General features: G+C 41.3%; 1 protein-coding gene across 3 annotated transcripts in view; it reads left to right on the top strand.

Annotated features, from left to right (window-relative positions):
• The first annotated feature begins 8,257 nt into the window (after positions 1-8,257).
• Ric3 (RIC3 acetylcholine receptor chaperone) overlaps positions 8,258-23,900 on the top strand; it is a 34,652-nt gene continuing 19,009 nt past the window's right edge. For 2 of the 3 annotated variants that reach the window (XM_048359950.1, XM_048359949.1), the window contains exons 1-2: positions 8,258-8,415; positions 22,673-22,899. In XM_048359950.1, the coding sequence (XP_048215907.1) occupies positions 8,292-8,415; positions 22,673-22,899 (351 nt within the window). In that variant the 5' untranslated portion in view covers positions 8,258-8,291. Of the gene's footprint in view, positions 8,416-22,672; positions 22,900-23,900 lie in introns of those variants that run through there. The other variant, XM_048359951.1, reaches the window with a different exon arrangement.

The raw sequence follows: 23,900 nt of genomic DNA, 5'->3' as shown, positions 1-23,900 counted from the left end.
CAGAGTCTCTCATGTTTGTCTCTCTGGGCTGGCATTGAAACTCAATCCTCAGATTTCAGCCTCTTGAGTTGCTAGGATTATAGGTATAAACTAGTGGCTCCTGACAGAATAATAAATTTCTAGATTGAAGAATATAGCCTCATACATAATATTAACATGTGTGTCTTTATACCAAAGCAGGCTTTAAATGTAATTTGAAATATAAACATAAAATATATACAGGGCCCATGAAGTCAAAAGTGCCTAAGGACCAGGGTTATCTCAATGAAGTGCTGACTCCAGTCGGGGCCCTGCCATCACTTAGACCCAGTCCTTCATGCTGGGTAACTTGTCTCTCCCATACTGGTAATAAAATTGTAATAAAAACCAATGTGACCTTTACAGAAAATAGAATAATATTTAATTGCCTGTTGTTAGTGATAAGTGACAAGGAATAAGATTATAGAGCCATAGTTATTGCATAAAGATCTCTAAATGTATCGATGTTTATCAACTAAATCAAGTCATAGAAAAGCAAGAGATGAATTAGACTTAAGTTTTTTTATTTGTTTATTAATTGAACACAAATTTTTTGACAAGGTGTTGTGCAAAAGGGTATAGTTACATAGTAGGGCAGTGTGTACATTTCTTGTGATATCTTACATCCTGTTTTTCTATCTCTTCTCTAGGTCAGGTAGACATATATACAATATACAATGTATCAAGAACATATACAGTAGCCACGTGGCCACGCCCAAGAAAGTTCGCCTAGGGCTTTAAATGCAATGTCGATATTAGACCATATGTCGACAGTTAGACTTAAGTTTTTTGTGTGTGCATTTTTTCTAGGCCCTATGATCCTTAGTTCCTTCTGGAGACAAGTTAGTTGTTAAATAATAATATCCACTTCATAGTAGTGGGAATTTAATTGGAGGAAGACTCTACACAAAATGATTTGCAATGCAAATACACTTTTTGCAGGAGTCATGATACTTTCAGGTGCAAGAGGTAAATTTACAACTCAAGCAAGCTTACCAATTACAAAAAAAGAAAGGAGGAGGAGGAATGTATTGATTAGGCTAGGAAAGGCTCAAGGCAGCTTAGAGAAACAGTACCAATAGGTGCAAAGAGAGTGCTAGGGATGGAACCAAGAAAGAAAGAGAAATAAGGAAGGAAGGAAGGAAGGAAGGAAGGAAGGAAGGAAGGAAGGAAGGAAGGAAGGAAGGAAGGAAGGAAGAAGAAGGAAGGAAGGAAGGAAGGAAGGGAGGGAGGGAGGGAGGGAGGGAGGGAGGTAAGGAAGGAAGGAAGGAGGGAAAGATAAGGAAGGAAGGAAGGGAGGATAAGGAAGGAATGGAGGAAAGGAAAGATAAGGAGGAATGAAGGGAGGGAGGAAAGAAGGAAGGATAAGGAGGAAGGAAGGAAGGAAGGAAGAAAGAAAGAGAGAGGGGGAGGGAGGGAGGGAGGAAGGGAAGGGAAGGGTAGTTAGGAGAGAGACTAGCCTTACTCTACCTAGCAACCAGGGCACTGGCAGACTCAATTTGCCTTGTTTCTCCAGTTTCCCCCAACTTGATCCCCTCCTGCAGAAAGAAAACAGTTATTATCAAAAAGCCAATTGTCATTATGCCTCTTTAGAAAAATTTCCATTAAAGATAAAGCAAATTTTAATTAGATTAAGTATCCAATTACTGTAATTACATTTTTTAAAAATCCACATCATGAAGATGACCCCTTTTAAAAGGGTTACAGGAATAATTAGTGTATTCATATTAACCAAAATGTATTGGATAATATTTATACCCAGAAGACAAAGTACATTATACACATTTCACCTTTGGGGAAAGTTTGCAAATGTTTTAGCAGTGGCATGAATATTTATAGGCAAAAAGTGTGCTTTAGTAAGATTATGTGAGGAAGCATTTAAATGCTCACCAATTTTTACCCAGGGGTAAAGTATACAGAAAAATGTAGTCCGGAGATTATGGATATGCAAAGTGCGACTTAAGCGGGGAATTTCTATCAGTTTGCTTAATTAATTGGCGCCTGATTCAAGGCAGAAAGGCCCAAGGTATCCAACTGCGACGTCTGCCTGCTCTATGTCCTGCAGTAGCAGAAGCCACAGAGTGTGGGTAAGCAGTGAGATTGTCCTCACCTTGCCCGTTCACCACCAGGAAGCCTCCATCCCACCCTTAACCTTTGCTTAATCTGCCCCATTGGGAAGAGTTTAAGAATGAGGAATCTGAGCCTTCGAGAAGCCTCTTTCCCAAAGGTTTTCCTCTGAAACGCTCCTCTTTTCGCATTCCATATTTCCTCCTTCAGACCGGTGTTGGTCTGCTGTTTCTGTCTCCCAGGTGGCTGCTCCCAGGTTCCATGGCAAGTGCAAGTTCAGTGGGAGGGAGGCAGCTCGGTTTCCATTTCACAGATGAGAACACTGGGACTCCAGGGCTTGGACCAAGTCCCAGAACCATACCACAGAACTGGCCCCCCCAGGAAGCTCTGCTGGCACCAATCCCAGACCTGCATGGCCTCTGCTCCACCTCTCAGGAAGCGGCACTGTGGCCATCATCGAATCTGTGACATCCTAACACCCATTCAAACAGTCAGGCTGGCTTGGCTGTTCCTTCTCATACATAACCTCTGATTCAGGCTCAGGCATGGTTGAGTCTGATCGGTGAACAGTTGTGCAGCCTGGTGGCAAGAGAGGCCACCAGCTGTAGGTTGTTGGACTCTACATTAAAAGCATGGGATTCTCTGTGTGCCTAACATCAAGAACATGTATTCAATTGTCCATAAGAAATTGTCAAGTATACACCTGATTCCTTATTCCCTAATGGAAATATTGCCTCCCTTCCAAAGGCCAGATCCAATATACCCTCTTTTGTACATCACATTGCACTTCCCACCTTTTCTGCCCCCTTTACTTTATTCTACACACATGTTGCTTGCTTCCCTTACCCCTTATGTCCCAGGTAGGTGAGTCTGACTTCCATGTTAACTGTCCTAATTTCCCTATAGTAAGGTTTGTGATTTTCCATGGTGGGTATGCCATCATTCCTTGTGGACTCTTCTTTATAATTGTTTCCAAGCTGAGCACTGGTGGCCTGTGCCTATAATCCTAGCTACTCAGGAGCTTGAGAGTTTGAGGATCTTTGTTTGAAGTCAGTTGGGGTAGAAAAGTGTTCTAGATTCCATCTCCAAAATAACCAGCACAAAGCTAGGTTAGAGATATAATTCAAGTGGTAAAGTGCCAGCCATGAGTAGGAAAGCTAAGTAAGAACAAGGCTCTGAGTTCAAACCCTGATAGTTTAGTAAAATAAACAAAATCAAAATGTTCTGAATCCATGGCTGACGTGGTAGACTGCATGAGGCCCTTAGTCCAAACCCTAGTATCACACACAAAAAAAGACCAATGCTTTTTCCACCCATATATACCCTCAAGCTATCCCTGGACCTTTATGCAAGCTCCTTTCATGCAAGCTCCACACAGAGTGGCCAACCTTGCCATCTCTACTGGTCATTTCTGTCGGGGTCTGGCTATACCTAAGAGACAGGCCCCTTCTCCTGCCCTGGGGCTGCTTGGCTGCTAGCCCCTCCTACCCCCTTCTGGGTTCTACCGGAAGAGATAGCAAACCAGCCCCGCCTTCCGCCTCAGCCACGTGTGATATCATAATGGCGCCAGGCTGAGCCCAAGAGGGCGGTTCTGTGGGCCATGATTCAGCCCATAGAGGAAGTTCTGTGACATCATCACGATGAGCAGCTTGTCAGCCTATCACTAGTATGCAGTTAATCCCACCCCTTCCTGTTGCCATTACTGTTATATAGCCCGCCCCTCCCCCCCAGTAAATCCGGTGGGAGTTCCAGAAGCTCATCCTGTGTCATTCTTTAAGGGACCCAGGGGAGGAGGGGCCTCTCGAGACTACACACCCCCAAGGTTTGCACACTGGGCCGCACTCCAGCTTTTCTGCCAGGCGGGATGGGGTGGGATATGCGCGAGGGTGAAGAGGGGAGCCGGACAATTTCCTCCTCCTTTATCCTGTAGTCATCAGACTTCAGATGTTTGAACTCTTCATAAATGAAACCCTCACTTTGAGGATAAGATCCAGATTTTCCAAGATGTCTTGAATGCAGTGCACAACCAAGTCCATGATAGCACCTGCCATCAGAGAGATCACACACTCAAGCTTTCCAATAGTTCTGTCCCTCTGCGGAGATTGCTGTCTCTTCCAGGCCTACTCTCCATTTGGTTCCAACAGTTCACAACTAAACACTATGGTCTTTGTGTTTCCATCTTTCTCTAAGCCACTCTCAAGACTAATACAACGAGTCTCTGCCCTTTCATCTTGGCCATCATGTGAAGTCCAACCCCCGCTAGATCATGCATTTTCAAGTGGTTATTTACCTTTATGATGTTCTGCGTATTTGACTCTGACTACCTTCTACCGCTCTCTGACTTCTTAAACTTTCCACTTACTGTGCCCTCTGGATTCAAACTCTACCATCAGAAAGAATATAACTTCTACTTTGAGGTTTCTTTTTCCAATGGCTCTGGGCTGTGTCTCCTGGACTCTGTTTCCTTTGCAGTTCTACCTCAGGAAGAGTTATTTTTCTTCCTGAGCTCAAAACTGGGTAAATGCAGAGTTTAATCTTTTTGAGGTTTCCAAATTGCTTTTTTTCCCCTTCTTTAAAAAACAAGCCATATCTCCTTAGAAGTTTATAATCAATTTATCTGCACGTCACTTCCCAAGTTTCCTTTAATTCCTCATTCATTCAGTATGTCAACATCTGGATCATTACCTTCATGTCCATTCAATTTCCACTCTCAGATGTGAGAATTTCAACACAATGTTGTAACCTAGGTTTTTTTTTTTTATTGTGGCCTCATTACTTTACATGAACACTCTTGCTGATGCCATTATCTTCCAGGATTCACTTCCTATTTTTTTGTTTTGTTTTGTCCTAGTCTTGTGGCTTGAACTCAGGGCCTGGGCACATTCCCAAAACTTTTTTGCTCAAGGTTAGCTCCCAGCCCCCAGCTTCTGTTTACTATTAATGGGCTGATGGCGTCCACATTTGTTTCTAGCACAACACATCCAATTAAAGACCCATATACTTAGGCATGTATTTGCATATGGGTATTTCATGGGACTAAGAGTATACATCTTAACTCAGCTTCTCTTCTTCTCCTCCTCCTCCTCCTCCTCCTCCTCCTCCTCGTCCTCCTCCTCCTCTTCTTCCTCCTCCCTCTCCTCCTCCTCCTTCCTCTTTCTTCTTTTTCATCTTTCTTCTTCTCCTCCTCCTTCTCCACCTCCTCCTCCTTTTTTGTTGCCAGTCCTGGGGCTTGAACACAGGGCCTGGACACTGTTCCTGAGCTTCTTTTGCATAAAGCTAGCAGTCTACCACTTGAGCCACAGTGCCACTTCCGGCCTTTCCTGTTTATGTGGTGCTGAGGAATCAAACCCAGTGCTTCGTGCATGCTAGGCAAGCACTCTACCACTAAGCCACCTTCCCAGCCCCTCAATATCTTCTTATAAACACAATTCTCTCTCGTTTCTCAAAATCTTTAGTTGTATGAAATCAGTATCTACATGGTTATGCAAGCCCAGCTTTGGGAGGTCATCCCAGACTCCTTTGCTTCTCTTAATGGCAACATCTCATCTTTCAGCTCTTCCCTACATTGCATCTGTTGTCTATCATCCAAGTGCATCTCTGATACAACCTCTGCAGAGAGTAAAATGGTAAGTTCTAGAGTTCTCATGCCTGGGTTCAAATCATAGCTTTCAATTTATAGTTGTCAACAAGTTTCTTAAATTTTTTGACCCTTGGCTTTATTTGTAAAATGGGCACACAACAATACTGTTTACTTCATGCAGTTGCTGGGAGAATTACCTGAGTTAAGATGTGTGAGATGGTTGGACCATAATAGCTACTCAATAGCTTTTAGTAATATTGATGATGGTAACTAACTACAATGATGTCTGAATGATGAATTCAGGAAAGACATTGGGGGTGTTGTTGCCTTTTGTGTGTATAGGTCAGTAGTGGGGCTTACATTCTTCTTCAGCTTTTTCACTCATGGCTGGCACGCTACTGCTTGAGTTACACCTCCACTTCTGCTTTTTTGTTGGTTAATTGGGAAAAAAGAGTCTCTTAAATGTGTCTGCCCTTTCTGGCTTTGAACCTTGATCCTCAGAACTCAGTCTTTTGGGTAGCTAATATTACAAGTGTGAGCCACCAGTGCCCAGCTGATAGCACTGCCTTTTAAACTACACTTTAAACCAATCTTCTTCATTCAGCAACCCTTAACACCCAAGGAGGCCAGTGCCTAAGAGCTTAGGATCTTGGGGAAATACTTGTTTCTTATAGGTTTCCCTTCTATAGCCACTTAACTTTTATGCTATATACCTACACTGTCCAATATGGTGACTAGGTGACAGGTAGCTAGTGAGCCACTGAAATGTGACTGACTCCTATTACACTCCTATTACACATTTTGAAATTATATTTGGGATATATTGGTTTAAATAAAATTTAATTTCACCCATTTATTTTTTACTTTGAAACTACTAATGTGCTGGCATTGTGTTTCTATCAGAAAAGATTCTGTGAAATACTGGAATTTATTTTTAAAATGTGTTTTAAAAAAGCTAGATGCTAGTGGCTCATGCCTGTAATCCTATCTACCCAGAAGGCTGAGATCTAAGGATTTAGGTTCAAAGACAGCACCCCTCGAAAAGTCTGTGAGATTCTTATCTTCAAATAACCACCAAAACAAGTCAGAAGTACAGTTGTGGCTTAACTGGTAGAACACCAGCCTTGAGATCAGTACCCAAGCCCTGAGTTCAAGCCCCAGGACTGGCACACATGCATACACACACAACAAATAAATAAAATGCTAAATTTTGAAACATTTTAAAGGAGGAAACTGTCATTTCTCATTGGTCAAGTTTTCTACCATTTGCTTTCAACCTATAGCTTATTCACTTTATCTTTTTATTTTCATTTTTGGGAGGTGTCTGGGGGGAAAAACCCAAAGCTAGGTTTTATATCTACCATGTTTAAGTGGGAGTTTTAAGCTTTTCAGAATTGAGTTCCCACTTACATTTTGTAGTGTCAGCATCCTGTCACTAAAGGGAATTTCTGATAACTTGGTGAATACACCAGGAAGCTTTGGGCCTTCTCATCTTAGCTATCTTTGCAGCTTTTTCCGGAATTGCCTTCTAACTCCTTCCACCTGTCCACCTGTTAAAGGGCCTCCAAGCTCACCTTTCTCTACTCCAGAGTCTGGAATATTTCCTCAGTTTTTGTGTTTAGAGACCCAGCTGCCCCATCATGGAACCCATTTTATTCATCAGACTCTGTATTGCCAAATTCAAGGTTTGACGAATAGTCAAGAACTAGAAGAATGTTGGATAAACTAATTAATAAAGACAATAACAAAGAATCAAGGTTTGTAAGGATGAAAGGGCTGACTGAGAATTTTAAGTTGATTCTTCAGGGAAACCCCTCCATCCCAACTTTGGAGTTACTAGGTTCTGAACTTGGAGCTTTAGCTCTTGCTTGGCAGGTGCTCTATAACTTGACTGCCATTTGATTGAATCAAACACCCAGCCCCTTTGCCCTGGTTATTTGCTCCCCTCTGGGCCAGACTTATCCTTCCCCATGGTAACTAGGATGACCGGGATGACAGGCCATAGCCACCACACCGAGTGTTTTCAGTCAAGAAAGGTTTGGAAACACACACACAAACACACACGCTGGACTGGATATTTCCATCCCCTAGATCTCTGCCATGCCATTAGCTAGGATTGCAAGCTCAAGAATCAGAAAAAGTGTTTGACAGATGTAGATAATATCAGGGATTTTCCCCGGGCAGAAGTAAAGGTTCTCTAGAAACCAGGAATCTGCTATGCAAACAGGCAATTCTCCATTGCGGAGGGAGCCTGGTCAAGATCCAGCCGCGCTGGGCCTTGGAGGTCCCTCAGGAAGGAGTTGGCTCTGCAGGGAACGGGGCGTGCAGTGGGGATGCAGAGCCGGGCCACACTGCCCGATGTGTGGGCAGCAGCCGGCGGCGACCGAGGGAGGAGGAGGAGCTTGCAGCTTATTTAATTGGCAGCCCGGCGGCGGCGGCGGCGGCGGCGCAGGTGGAGACCCGGGCGCTTCGCGCTCGGCGCGTGCGCTGTCCCTCGCGCGACGCCGTCCGTGCAGCCGGCCGCGTGGGCGCGTGCGGGCGCCGACGCCACGGCTCCGCTTCCGCCTCCGCTTCCGGTTCCGGCGGCCCCAGTGGCTGCGGTTGTCCGCACCCCGAGGCCGCGGCCATGGCCTACTCCACGGTGCAGAAGGTGGCCCTGGCCTCGGGGCTCGTCCTGGCGGTGTCCCTGCTGCTGCCTAAGGCCTTTCTGTCCCGCGGGAAGCGGCCGGAGCCGCCGCCGGCCTCCGAAAGTAAGGGCGCGCGAGCGGGCGCGGGGCGGCGGCCTGGGGCGGCCTGGGGCGGCCCTGGGGCGGCGGGGCGGGGGAGTCTGCGGGTCGCGGTCCCGGCTGCTTCCACCCCGGAGGTGACCAGGATGGCACTCGTGTCCGGCCACCCCTCCCGTGTCCCCCGCGGCTCCCTCAGCCCAGGCACGCCGCCATCTGCCCTCCAACTTGCTCCCTATTCGGATTCTTTGGGGGGTGGGGTGGGGTTCCGTGAGCTTAGTCTCTTGGAATTGGTAATTGTTGCGTTACGTGGTTTCAACTCGACGTTGCTACCCGTGTTTGGTTCCAGAGCAGAGACGAACAAAAGGTCTGTTTCCCTTAACCGTGTATCACCTCACTTCTTCACCGTCTCCTTGTGAATCGGGATGATGGTAATCTGCGAGGCATCTGTTGTTTTGACGGCATTGGGTCGATTTCTTAGGCAAGGAAAGGCGTGGACCCTGAAGGCTAGGGGAAGGGGCCAGAACAGTTCTCCGAATGTCAGGAAGTTCTTCTGCTGGTAACTTCACGTAGCTTATCCCTGCCACATCGCCGCCGCTGTTAAAACTCAATAGAAGTGCTGGACAGCTCCCTGGCACTCGTAATCTGCCCTCTCATTTGTGCGTATGGCTGTGGTTCCAAACTCCTGCGCCTCACAGACCACGCACACCGTGATTGCAAAGCACCTTTTACTCACAGATTTCTTTTGATAATCTTTATGCTTGTAACTATTACCTACCCCAAGGAAACTTCTAAAACATCGTTGCCTGTTAAGCCAATTCCCATTTTGTGAATTTATCTTAAAGGAGTACTGTTTTTTTTTTTGTTGTTGTTGTTGTTTTGTTTGTTTGTTTTTGGTCTAGAGAGTGAGAGAGCATGCGGCTTTCTGTCCTTACTCTTAGGGTAAGATGAGTTCCCAGATACATTTTGGTCTCCATTCTTGCATCTCATTGGTCTAAATAGGGTCACTTACCCCATTCTGGCCCAATCACTGAAGGGGATTGGATAGCCTTTAAGGTCATTTTATTAGAATAATGTTCTGCCAACTGGGGTTTTCTTTTTCTTTTTCTTTATTGTCAATGTGAACTACAGAGGGCTTACAGTTTCATATGTAAGGCAGTGAGTACATTTCTTATTCAACTTGTTACCTCCTCCCTCCTATTGAATGCAAAGAGAAGATGCACTTCTGAATATTGTCGAGTATGGAAATTAGAGATGAGCCCTTCCCTTCCAACACAAGAAGTATAATCAGCGTTCCCACCTTAGGATATTTCTCTTTCTGTTCTTAATATTCCTGAAGTGCTCTTCTCAGCGCCCTTCTTATCAGTTAAACTTCTGCTCTGATGTAGCCATCTGCAGTGGTTCTTGATGACCTGTAGTTAAAAGAAATCTCTTTCCCAGCTATTCCCTATTCAATTGTTGTGTTTTTTTTCTCCACTGCAGGTATCCTGTGAGATGAAATTTTCTTATTTGCTTGTGTTTTGTTTGCACCTTCTAGAATGTAAGCCTTCCTCAAGGGTAGAAAGATTGTCTTATCACTAGCACCTGGAAACTCACTAAGTCTACTCACTAAGTATTAAAAGATTATGATCCGGGCTGGGAATATGGCCTAGTGGCAAGTGTGCTTGCCTCGTATACATGAAACCCTGGGTTCAATTCCCCAGCACCACATATATAGAAAATGGCCAGAAGTGGCGCTGTGTGTGGCTCAAGTGGTAGAGTGCTAGCCTTGAGCAAAGCCAAGGACAGTGCTCAGGCTCTGAGTCCAAGGCCCAGGACTGGCCAAAAATAACAACAACAAAAAACCCACAAAAGATTATGATCCTACTTGAATTGTAAATTCTCTTTTTGCATGACAGTTTGTTGAAGTATAATTTAAAAAGCTACCTTGAATGATGTATTCGAGTAAGTTCACTAAACTCAAATCATTGTCTGGTCTTTTTTTTCCCCTTTTTTGTTGACTTTTAAAAAAAATCTCACTGTTTCCAGTAGTCAGGAGTAACTAGGTGTGAGCCATTGGTCTTTAGCTTCTATCCATGTTAATAGCTTTTCCCCCCTCCTTTTCTTTTGTGCTAGTCCTGTGGCTTAAACTCAGGGTCTGGGTCTGGGCACTGTCCTTGAGCTTTTGTGCTCAAGGCTAGCACTTGAGCCACAGCTCCACTTCCATCTTTTCTGGTACTTAATTGGAGATAAGAGTCTCACTGATTTTCCTGCCCAGACAGGCTCTGAACCATGATCCTCAAATCTCAGCCTCCTCATTAGGATTACAGGCATGAGTTGCCTATGCCTTAAATGTGTCCTTGGCTGTGCTGTGAATGGAAAGGGTATGCTAATTAACTCACTCTGGAGTTGATGTAGGTCCCAAAGTAAACTCTGGGTACTGAAGCAGGGGACTATCAGCATTGGGGTGGAGGGGGAAGAACTATTTAAAGAGATGTGAAAGGTGAGGGAGAGTAAAACATTGAATTATTTTAAGGTGTAGGTGAATGGGTGGATGGTGATACCCTTAATCAAAATAGAAGAAAAATAAGTTAAAAAGGAAAGACTATGAGTTCAGAAAATTGAAGAATAGTATTTTTTTCCCCTGCTAACATCCCAAACTCCTTTCTCCATTCCGTATAAGACTTAGTTGTAAATAGCTGTACACGTTCCTTTCAGTGCACTTGTAGAGCTGTAAATAACAGCAAGTCAGTTCATGAAATGGCAGTGTCTTGTCTTGCTCCAGTTCCTTTAAAATTTTTACACTTAATGTTTCCTGGGGTTTGTTTTAGATTTTTTAGCATTTTATTGCCAACTTTGTTATAGTACACTTGAATCTTAAATCTTTTCTTTTTGAGTAGAAGCTACTTATCTACATCTTACTCATTTTCTACTGTTCACTAGAATAAATATAGTCTATATAGATCTTTGTTGCATTTTATCTGTCTAAATTAGGCCCTGCAGTTTTTTTTCAGAGAATTTATTGTTCTATCCAGTTTTTGTTTTCCATCTCCGGCAGCTATATACTATTCCTGATTAAAGAAATTTGTTTTAAACTAAAGACATTCAAACATAAGCCAAAGTAGGAAGATTTGTACAATGAACCTACACCACCCCGCTTTGCCCTTGATTAGGCTTCCCATATTTTCTTTGGTTTTGTGTGTGTGTGTGTGTGTGTGTGTGTGTGTGTGTGTTTTGTTGCATCTCAGTCCTCCTGACTCACTTGGAGGGATAAAACATGTTTATTCAAGGGAAAAACATGAAAAAAGGAAATAGAAAATATAAGAATAAGAGTAACCAGGGATAGCTGAATTAAGGCTTATAATGGGATGGGGAAAGTATGTGCAGAGTATGGAATTCACTTGTTTAGAGATTCCGTTCATAGGGATGAAAAAAATCATTAAATACATGTACCTACTGCATGTATTGGGTGTTTTGTTTTAGGAGCTTACTTGTAATCTTGTAACAAGTGAAATGTGGTGTACTCATTTTACAGATAATGAAGCTTTCTAGAAAGGTTTGTGTGACCTCCGCTTAAATAATAGGAGGCAGAATCAGAATCTTAACTAATAACTCACTGAAAAGATGGCACTCACTCTCCAGTCTGCTGCACCCACTGTGCTATAACCGTCTCTGGCCCTTATTGGAAACCATTAAAAGCCTTTGATCAGAGAAATAGGTTGTTAGGAATTAGGTCTTAAAAAGATTATTCTAGTAACACAATGATGGTCAATGATGTGCACTGAGCTTATGAACCAGCCCTGTGCTGAACACTGACACATAATTATATCACATAATATGTCAGATGAATTTGTTGATGAGAGATGAGAAAAGATGAGAAAAGATCTGGATAAGTTAGCAGAAAATGTCAACACCATGAGCAGTAAAATGAGTTAGGTAGAGGGGGAAGGTAAGAAAATGGGACCCTTGGAGGAGATGTGAGGAAAAGGCAGGCTGCTTTTCTGCCTTGAGTAGTGCTGAATTGAATATGGCCTCTACAAGTTTTTCACTGTTTAGGGAGCAGCTTCTATATCTTAAAAGAACTGGCCCATTAAGACCTCTCTTGAACTGAGGTAAGCAGAAATCTAAACACATACAGTTCTTTATTGATTTATTTGCCCCATTAAGACCTTTCTTGAACTACAGTCATCAGAAATCTAAACACATCCAGTTCTTTATTGATTTTTGTGCCCCAACAGTGAAATGCTGCCGATGGTTTAATGTTACTTGCAAAAAGCTTTTTGTTAACAGTGCTAGAGTGTTTTGTTTTTAGCAAATAGGAGTGGTTATTAACAAGGGAAAGTAGAGTTTCATTCTGGAAAATCCATTTAAGTTTTTGGTCAAGCTTAAATGCTATGTTAAATAAAATTTTAATAAATCTAAATATAGGGAATGCTTTCAATAAGCAACTGGGATTTTCCATTTTATAGAGAAGTTAAAAGTGCCTAGAGATAGTGACACAGCTATTTTCTATATTGGAAAACTTGTAGATTTTAATGTTCTAATATTGCTATTGTGTTTTTTTTGGGGGGGGGTGCAGTCCTGGGCCTTGAACTCAGGGCCTGAGCACTGTCTCTGGCTTCTTTTTGCGCAAGGCTAGCACTCTGCCACTTGAGCCACAGCACCACTTCTGGCCATTTTCCATATGCGGTGCCGAGGAATCGAACCCAGGGCTTCATGTATAGGAGGCAAGCACTCTTGCCACTAGGCCATATTTCTAGCCCCTAATCTGTTTTGTTTTGTTTTAAAGAAATTTAAAGAAACCATAAATCCTGTTCATAATATAGGTACTAAGTAAAACATTTGTAATCGTGAACACTGAGAAATAATCAAAGTGTGCATTAGCTAGAAATGGGTAAATAAATTGTGAAATGGTCATATAGTAAGATGCATAGCAATTTGAATGAATGAACTTAACTATACATATTACCATAGATACATTACTGGAACAAAACTTATTGATCTTTCCCAGGAAAAAGGAAAAAAAGTTTCAAAAGCATGGACACAATATGGTATACGTGGTAACATGATACAAAGTTCTTTTTTAATTATGGTGGAATATATATGTGTGTATATGTGTATGTATACTTTTAAATTTATTAGTTGGGTGCCAGGTACCTGTAATCCTTGCTATCCAGGAGGCTGAGATCTGAGGCTCGCAGTTTGAGGCCAGCCCAGCAGGAGCATCCAAGAGACTCTTATCTGCAACAAACTACCTGTATGCTGGAAGTGGATCTGTGATTCGAGTGGTAGAGTGCTAGCCTTGAGCAAAAAGAAGCTTAGGGACAGCCCCCAGGCCCTGAGTTCAAACCCCAGGAGTGGCACAAAACAAACAATTCATTATTTTGTCAATTTTAGGTATAGCGTTTAGTGGCATTAGGTATAGTCACTCTATTTTGGAGCCAGCACTAGTCTTTATAATATCATTGTATATTGTTTATGGATGCTTATAAGGTAAAGTCTAAAAACACATACTAAGACAGCTGTGTGCTGTATAAGGACATTTTGGTCAACAGAGTACACAGAGGTTTTGTTACCATAGAGATTATATTGCCTTGTGATGTTGCAGCCACCTTTTTTTGGTGAGGGGCAATATTGGGATTTGAACTAAGAGCCTTGAGTTTGCTAGGCAAGTAATTAACTACTTGAGACATGCTTTAGTTCTTTTTGCTTATGGTTGTTTCTCTCCTTCCCTTCCCCCTCAAGGTAGAGCCGAACTCTTACTTAGGGTTAGCCTTCTACCTCAATCCTTGTAACTTAACTTCCCACCTGTCTGGAATCACAGGCACATGCCACCACACCTAACTGTTTGTTAAGATGGGGGTCTCCCTAATTTTTTTGCCTCAGCTCAAGCTGCTGTCCTATCTATGTCTTATGTAGCTAGAATTGTAGCCATCTTAACTTGTATAAGTATGCTCTGATGTTCGCACAGTAAAATTGTTTAATGATGTAATATTTTCAGAACATATGTCCATTATGAAATGACATATAATTGTAACAAACATCAAATCCAGAGTCATATCTATTCCAAAAGGGTATGGGCAAGAATGCATAGGAAACTAGTTAAATTGGAGTGATAGATGTGCCAGTGTTACAGATATCTTCTGTACTTTTTGTATATCTAGCATATTTCAGGATTTAACCATTTTCCTTTTGAAAAGTCATTTTAACTAGAAATTTCTTAATGTTTTATTATCACTGACTTTTCAAACATGGCAGGCTATTCAGCTCTGAGAAACATTGTTGTGCCAAGATCTGAGAGATGAGGTTGCTCCCTGTAGAGGCCGTTTAACTTCTTGAAGGGAAAAAAGAATCTCTTCTATTTTCAGCATTCTGATTTCTGCCTTCTCTGTCTCCTGTATAACTTGGGTTATAGGTGCCAGCGGCTGTGGGTGTCAAGCCTAAGGTTTTGAGAGCATGAATCTATAAAGGGAAGAAATACAGCAGGAGAGTAGGAAGGAAAAATAGGTTTCATGTTTAGATTTGAGATGATAGACGTACAAATGACATATATTAATTTGAGTTGGAGATAAGAGGAAAGATCTTGGGGGAAAAGAGCCATGCTTTGTGGGAATTAAAATGGGTTGTTTGAGAATGAACAGGTTTGCAGAAGGAAAGGGAAAGAACAACAGAAATTAAGACAAAATCTTGTGGGGGAGGGGTTAAGGAAGAACCAATGAAATAGACTGAGGTGGAGCAAGCTGAAGTGATCTCAGGAGAGTGATGCCCTGTAGAGTTTAAGGCAGGAAAATTTGACTGAGATTCTTTCAGATTCAGCAATATTAATTGAATGATCAGACTAAAGAGAAGTTTTAAGAGTGAGAACAGCCTGGTGCTGGCTGGCTCATGCCTGTAATCCTAGCTATTCAGGAGGCTAAGATCCAGAGAATTGTCATTTGAAGCCAACATGAGCAGAAAATTCCATGAGATCCCATCTCCAATTAACTGGCAAAAAGACAGTCTGGAAGCATGACTGAAGTAGAATGCCAACCAAGCAAGCAGTCCTAACAAGCGCCCCCTCCCCCTCATGCCCTTTTACAGGCAGGGGAGAGAACTGAGAACATGTTGTTGGATTTGATGGTTAAGTCAGTCACCATGTTGCTAGAATTATACAACTTATCGTAAATTCTGTAAAACTGTGTTTTATCATTTTGGTTTCAATATCTGACACAGTGCCTGACATGTTAAGTGTTTAGTAGCATATTTGTACATCATTTTACCAAAGTTAAACTAGTGATTCTCCCAATTCTACACAATCACTGCTCTTTTTTCTCTCTGGATTTGCCTATTCTGGACATTTCATTTTAGTGAAATCATATACTGGGTGGTCTTTCATGACTTGCTTTTTTACTGGGCATAATGTTTCAAAGTTCATCCATGTTACCGTATGTGACAGTACACTATTTTTTTTTGGCTTAGTAAATTTCATTTCATGGGTGTAACACATTTTGTTTGCATATTCATCTGTTGATGGGCATTTTATTGTCATAAATAATGTTGCTGTGGACATTGTTGTACAAGTTTTTATGTGAGCATATTTTGTATATATACCTGTTGGTAGAATTTCTCAGTTATATGATTACACTGTATTTAACTTTTGATGTACTGCCAGACTTTTCCAAAAGCAGCTAAACCTTTTCTCATTAGCAGTATATGAGCATTCCACCATGTGTTATTTATGTGTTTTTTATTATTGCCATCCTAGTGTGTGTGAAGTGGTATTTCATTGTGTTTCATTTGAGTGATGCTGAACTTCTTTTCCATGTGCTTAGCCATTTGTATGCATTCTGTGGGAAAAATCTATTTAGATCCTTTGCCATTTAATTGGGCTATTTATCCTTTATTAAATGGCACATTTTTTTCTATCTTTTGGATACTAACCCCCTTACCAGATATATGCCTTACAACTATTTTCTCCCATTTAAGTAATTTTTCTTTCTTGGTGTGTTTAGCAATACAAGAGTTTAAATTTAGATATCAAATTTATTTACATTTGTTTGTGATTTTGCTGTCATATTTAAGAAACTCACCTAATAAGGTCATGGACATTTTTGTCTTATGTTTTAAGACTTTAGAAGCTTTGGCTAGTTCCTCCATTTATGCCTGTAATCCATTTTGGTATTTTAAAGTATACACACACATACACACACACACTTAGTGTGAGATAGGGGTTGTATGTTGGGGTCTGGACGACCCCTTTCTCCCCCCACGGGGAGAATGGTAACCACAAAATCTATGAAAGAGCAGTCGGCCTGGCCCTCCGCCAGCGGAAGGCCAAAGGCGTGCTCACATGGGCAAGCGCTAAGTTGAGGAAAGGTTGCTGAAGCCTCCCCTCCCCCCAATCCCCCCACATGTTTCCAAGGGCGGAGGCGAAAAGGAAGGCATCAGGGACATGCTGCGGTGGTGGGAAGCGTCTCAAAGACTTTAATATGGAAAGGGACTTATATAGAAGTAATGGCGGGAAAGAAAGGGGGCTGGCCAAAGGGCCAGTCATAGGCTAAGGACCATGTCCATCAAGTGACATCACGAAACTTCCTTTGTGGGCGGGACAACCCCATCATGGTGGCACGCACGAGTTCACCTCCCAAGGGGCGGAGGCCTTCTCTTCCTGTTGAGGCCGGAAGGTGGGAGGGGCTCCATCCCATTGTCCCAGGGCTGGGGGGGAAGGACAGCCCCCAACAGTTGTATTTGTTTATTAATTTATTTTTTTGCCAGTCCTGAGGCTTGGACTCAGGACCTGAGCACTGTCCCTGATTTCTTTGTGCTCAAGGCTAGTACTCTACCTCTTGAGCCACAGCACCATTTCCAGATTTTTTCTGTTTCTGTGGTGCTGAGGAATCAAACCCAGGGCTTTATGCATGCTAGGCAAGCACACTACTACTAAGCCACACCCAGCCCCGTTTGTTTATTTTTGTGGTACTGGAGTTTTAACTCTAGTACCTCCAGACTTTCCACACCTACAGCCCTCTTTTGCTCTGGTTATTTTTGAGGTAGGGTCTCACGTCCTGCCTGGGTGATTGATTCATGGGCTATAGTCCACTAATTTAGGCTTCCTGTCAAACCCCTGGCCCATCTCTCGTTCAGATTTAATTAGCTTTGGTTACTTACGTGGCATAGAATTTCTTCTCATGCCTAAATGAAGTCTAATAATTTTTTCTCAATTATACTACTACATGGGATATAATGTGTGAAAAATATGTATTCAGTTTTCCCTTAACCCATAAGCCCTCTCAGTTTCTTCATTATCCTTCTTAGTACTTTAAATTCTTCTTCTTGGGGTATTCTCCAGCTCTATATTTTGTTCAATATTAAATGCTGCTGCTAATTACGTGGTCATAGCCTTGGGACCTACCCTTTTCTTTTTATGGCTGTAGCCCCCACCTCAGGCACTCACATCTCAGAGCTAACAGTAAAAGTAATAGCCTTTTTGCTGTTCTCTCCAGACTCTAGTTCCTCTTTTTATAGGCCCCATACTCAGCTAGTAGATTAATCCCCCACAAGCACCTTTCTCATTAAGTCGGTTTTCTGATTCTGGGTCCACACTATCAGATTCTAACTCCTCCCAAGTGCTGCTTCTCTTTCTTTATCTCTTGTTCTTCCCTAAATGGACCCAAACTAATTTGGTAGTTAGCTCTACTTAGTGTTTCTTTGTTCTCGGATTCTTTTTCAGTGTATTCTTCTTTCTCTTGGTGTGCTGTTGCTTTTGTGCTAGTCTGACTATTTCCTTTCAATAATTGACTGCATTTGGCTCTTCCCTTAAGTTAAAGGTTTTTATTTTTTTGCATTTTACCAATATTTAAAGATATAGTTTAGCTAGTAATAAAGTTCAGTCCTGTCTCTTTGTTGTGGATATAGTGCTTTTTGCAAACATTGTTCTGTGTGGGAGCTGTTATTTCTATTTCATCTATGGTTCTCTTCTGCCACAACAGAACATAATAGGTATTTAATACATTTTCATGGCTCAGAGATCTATAAAAGGTTTTGTGGAGTGCTTAGAGGTGTCATCATTCTTTAATCTTAAAATACAAAATAATGCTTTTCATGTCATTTTTATTTTTTGTTGTATGCCATATTTTAAAGACAGTGTTCTTAGCACAGTAAAGTGAAGTTTGACAACATACTACTGCAAATATTAAATCTAGTTAATTGAATACTAGCCACCTGGTATGTCAGATTCTCTCAGGAGGAACATACATTGGGGGTTGTTGGTAGAAAGGCAGCCAATGAGCAAAGTGTCAGGTACCAAGTTTGAGTCCCAGTCTTGCAATAGGAGAGAGAGACAGAGACAGACGTTAGCTTCCTGGAGCTTTTTTTTTTTTTTTTTAAGTGTATACTAGTCATAAAATCAGTACTCTCCATTTAGTATATTAAGATCCTTTGACACATAGTCACCAGCACACAATAAGGACCGTGGCATTGTGGTCTGTGTCTTTCTTCAAAACCAGTTTTTTGTTGTTGTTGTTGTTGTTGCTCTTGTCCTATTCCTAAAAAGAAGCATTTCTCCTCATAACTTCCATGTCCTCCAAAATCAGTATTTGGAGGGAAAGGAGGATTAGTGGAGTAAAACTTGGATGAGAAGGAACACGAGGCAGATGGCAGCTTTCAAGCCCAGTAGCTAGCTTTCTTGCCTTCTTGCCTGCCCCTTTCCCTCATTAGGAGCACAGAGTTGACTTACAGATAATTCTCACTTCATGGCACTTCGTTAACTTTACCAGTACAAAGTTCTCTATTTTTCTTTTATTTTTAGCCCATTGTTATCAATTCAAATGTCTGTTCCCTTTCCAGCTCATAATGTACTCTACCCTAATGGTTTTGTTTTGTCTTAATGCCTACATATTTTCTTGAAAGATTAGTTGTGTGCTTGTCTTCAAACTACATTACAGTATTTGCTAAGTCTTACTAAGTCACTATTGATTTTTACTAATTCAAATATAATTGGCAATTTTTTTGGGAGGGAGGATCACTCATGGGGCTTGAACTCAGGGCCTGGGTGCTGTCCCTGAGCTTTTTCATTTAAGGCTAGTGCTCTACAACTTTGAGCCACAGCTCCACTTTTGGTTTTCTAGTGGTTAATTGGAGATAAGGAACTCACAGACTTTCCTGCCTGGTCTGGCTTTGAACTGCAAACTTCAGACCTCAGCCTTCTGAGTAGCTAGGATTACAGGTGTGAACCACCAGCTCCCTGTTATAGATGTATTCATGTCACTATTGGTGTGTCTAGAGTGTTATTCCTAAGGTATTTAGAATTTCGCATTTGCATCCACCCCATTTTCATTTTCTATTTTTTGTTATAAAAAATCAGTTACTTTAAACATCTTGCTATCGTGTCATCACGGTGAACATATCTCTCACAGTTCTATAGTCTATAATTTGTGTATATATGTATATATTTATATTGTATATAAATTTAAATGTATTGAGTTTTCTAGGGTTTTATCCATCACACAGGATGGCTGGATCTTTGAACCTGTAGATAATGGCACTAAGTACAGATATGTCACTTGGCAGAATGGCTTTATCAGTTTGAACTGGTGCCCATTGTGGATGGGAATCCTTGCCTCCCCATAACTTTGCCACCATTCTAATTTTTGCCTTCTGGATAGGTATAAAGTAGTTTCATTAATTTGCATTACTTTACTTTATTGAATAAGTACATTGAATTAATTTAAGCATAACTTTGATAATATTAGCCATTAGACTTCCCTGTCTGTATGTTCCCTGTTCATATCTCTTGTTCATTTTTCTTTTGGATTTCTGGAAATTATAAATACTTAGATTCTTTTCAGTTTTACATGTTGCAAAGTCATTTCCTGTCTCTATTTATCTTAATTGTATTCATTCAAAATCTCTAATTTTGTTGAAGTCAAATACAGCAATTTTTTATTTTGTGGTTTACATTTTTTCCCTCTTATTTATGCAGTCTTTTCTGCTCTAATGTTTTCTGCTTTATAAAATGTTATATCTTGGTGGTTTTTCATATGCACTTGTATATATGGCATTTTGAAGTGATAGATTTTCCTTTCTTTTATGTCTGTGGCTCCCAGGAAACTTGTGCTCTTAACTTTTGACTGCTCTTGATAGAAGGAAAAAGTAAAAAAAGAAAAAAGATGCTCCTTCCCTAGGCCCTGCTATTCACTCACAAGGTTGGGCCCTTGTGACCTTGTTTGTACTACTTGAATCTGTGTGCTTAGTAATTGCTGATTAGAAAGGGGTTCTTTGACTTAGTCTTTTTAAAGAATTACACTATTTGTGCTCTCCAAAGACTCTATTACACTCCAGTTAATTCATTTGTAACCCCTTACTTACCACCCAGCATGTTTACTTGCAAATTTATAGGCACATTTTAGATACCACAAATGAGGGAAACCATACAACCTATGTTACTTTGGGTCTGCTTACTTTACTTAATTAAATTTTTTCCAAGTTTTTCCATTTCCTTACAATATCATTCATTCTGATGAGTAGAATTCCATTATGTATGTACCACATTTTCTTGATCCATTCATCCATTGAGAGGCATTTGGACTGATTCCCTATCTTGGCTATGGTACACAATACTGCAGTGAACATAGTTGTGTTGGTAGCTTTAATGTAGTCCTGTTTGTGCTCTATTGGATAAATGCCCAGGGGTGGAATTTGCTGGGTCATAGGGTAGCTTTATTTTTAGTTTTTTGAGGACTATCCACACTGTTAAGTCAAAGCCCAACAAAATAAGTACCAGGAAATGAGTACTTGAGAGAAGGGAAGATAGGGTCAAGGGGAAAGAGTTACAAGAATGAAGAGGGGAAGGGGGAAGAATGCAGGCAAGGATTCATTGCATATACTCAGAACTGATAAATATAAGGGATGGGGTGGGCCAAAAGGGGGTGAAGATCTTGAAGTGGTGATACAGATCAGTATGCATAGTATACATAAACTGCTTTGTTAAATGACAAAAAAAATTGTACAGAACCTAAAATTAAGAAAAAGAAGGAGGGGGTTGGGAGGGTGGATGAGAATGCTGAAAGGGAGACATTGAACAAGATGCACTGTATTCATAAACTGATTTAGTGAATGGCAACACCCCTTTGTACAACTACTTAAAGATAATAAAAATATTTTCTTAAGAAACAGATTCTTACATCCAGAAGCTCTTGCTCAAAAGTTTTCTTCCAAGGAATTTGGAATTAAGACAAGTCTTAGCTAGGCTCTTTAAAGACATACAAATTGAGAGATTTGGGGGTGGCTATCTTCCACTACGTACACAAAGAAGCTAGAGAAGTTATCTGAAGACAAAGGAGAAAGATGTGTACTAAAAAGCAGAGAAAAAGCTTTATGGCTCCATGGAGAGGGAAGGGGTTTGAGCTAGAATGTGAAAGTAGCTGTCTTGGATCCTGATGGCTTTCCAGTTTCTGGTTCTGTTCTCTCCTGAGGCCACATTGCATTTCCTTATTTGTATTAGATAGGGGTGGCTAACTGCTGTAACAGACTCCAAAGTATGTAATGGTCCTAACCCAAGAGAAGTTTCTCACTTACGCAAACAGGTCCAGATGGCTCTAAGTTACTGGTGTGGCAGCAGTGGAGGGCTCTGTGCCACAGTTATTTAGGAACTCAGGTTAGATTTGCAACATATGGCTTCCAAGGTCTTCATGGATGTCAGCATCCATCCTGAGAAAGGAAATGATCATGGAGTTGAATACATGGGAAATTTTCTAGCCAGGTCTTGAAGGAGCTCACATTCCTTTGGCCAGAACTCAGTTACCTGTTAGTATTTAACTCTGTTGGGAGGCTGAAGATTGTGATCTAGCTGTGTCCCCAGAAGGAAGAGAAAATGGGTTTGGTGAATAGCTAAATATTATTATATCATATTTAGTATCAGTGTATATCCTAATATCCTAATCAATATCCTGTATAACCCACTCAATTTGTTTTCACTTAAACTTTTATTTTCTTTTTGTCTGTTGTGGCACTTGAACTCAGGGCTTGAGTGCTGTCCTTGAACTTTTTTGTTCAGGCTAGTCCTTTCCCACTTTGAGCCATCACACCACTTCCCGTTTTCTGGTAATTAATTGGAGGTAAGAGTTTTATGGATTGTCCTGCCAGAACTGGCTTCAAAATGCGATCCTCAGATCTTAGCCTCCTGAGTAGCAAGGATTACAGGCATGAGCCACTGGCGCCTGGCCATAAGTTGGCTTCCTTTATTTGAACTTTGATGCATGAGATGTTTTAATAAAAGACATATTTACAATCTAGAAGAGATAAGAACCAATTAATTTATTTTTTCCAGGAAAATTGGGTCGATTTCCACCTGTAATGCATCATCACTCAGCACCTGTAGATGGCCAGACCCCTGGGGCTCGTTTCCAAAGGTCTCACCTCGCAGAGGCATTTACCAAGGCCAAAGGATCAGGTGGAGGAAGTGGAGGAGGAGGTGGTGGAAGAGGCCTGATGGGGCAGATTATTCCAATCTATGGCTTTGGGATATTTTTATATATACTATACATTCTCTTTAAGGTAAGTGGAATCATCTTAATTGTGTTGCATCAATGAAAATCTAATATTATATGATTCTGGTACACTGGGTATTGTATATATGTTTATCTGAACTAGGGAAGGGAACGGGAACATCAGAAGGGTGAGACAAAGAATAAAGGGTGAACCAATGCAATAGCAATACTCATAAGACTATATGTTGGAAAGGAATTGTACAACTAGCAGGCTAGAGGGAGGGAAGGTGAGAGAAAAATGAGGGAGGGTGTAACAAGTATGACAAGAAATATACTCACTACCTAATTATGTAACTGTAAACCCTCTGTACATCACCTTGAAAATAAAAGTAAATTAAAAAGAAAATCTAATATCATGACAATCATTGTTGTCTTACATCAGAAGTTGTTAGAGTTTATAAAGATCTTTCAAAACCATCATCTCTTAGACCTTTCCTTCTCTTTATGAGCTACACAGGAATAGCTATTATCTCAGTTTTACAGATGAGAATCTTGGCTTAAAATAAAAGTCATCCCAGAATTTACAAATAAAAAAGAAGAATGAAGATTTAAACCTGGACCTTCTAGTTTGTAATCTAATGAGCAATTTGACTTAAAGCCCGTTTCCCCTGTCCCCCCGCCCCCCCTCCCGCCAGACTGAGTGTCTTTGCAAGCTGAAAAACGCATAAAATTGTTTTAAAAAGAGGTTTGATCTTAGGAATGGCAGAGTGCTTTCCTAGTAACCTCTGTGAGACCATGTATGTGATGATTTTTATCAGTGCCACCTATTCCTTCTCCTGTGAGAGAATGAGGTGCTATGTCACATCCTGAAACTTAGCCTGAGAGTTCTTAGTTCTGGGGAGTCATAGCGTGGGCCTTTTAAAACAGGCTCCCACTTAAGTTCCACCTCTGGCAGTTTATTGTAGGTGGCAGACCTCTGGTCTGTGAAGCTTCCTTTTGCAAGCCTAACTAGAGTACGGTTTTGATTTGAGTTCATTCTTGCTCAGAATTATGCAGGAAGCTTGAGCT

Source organism: Perognathus longimembris, chromosome 13 (genome assembly GCF_023159225.1).
Source record: "Perognathus longimembris pacificus isolate PPM17 chromosome 13, ASM2315922v1, whole genome shotgun sequence".
Lineage (NCBI taxonomy): Eukaryota > Metazoa > Chordata > Mammalia > Rodentia > Heteromyidae > Perognathus > Perognathus longimembris.
The sequence above is the reverse complement of the archived record's forward strand: the minus strand, read 5'-3'. Positions and strand labels throughout refer to the sequence as shown.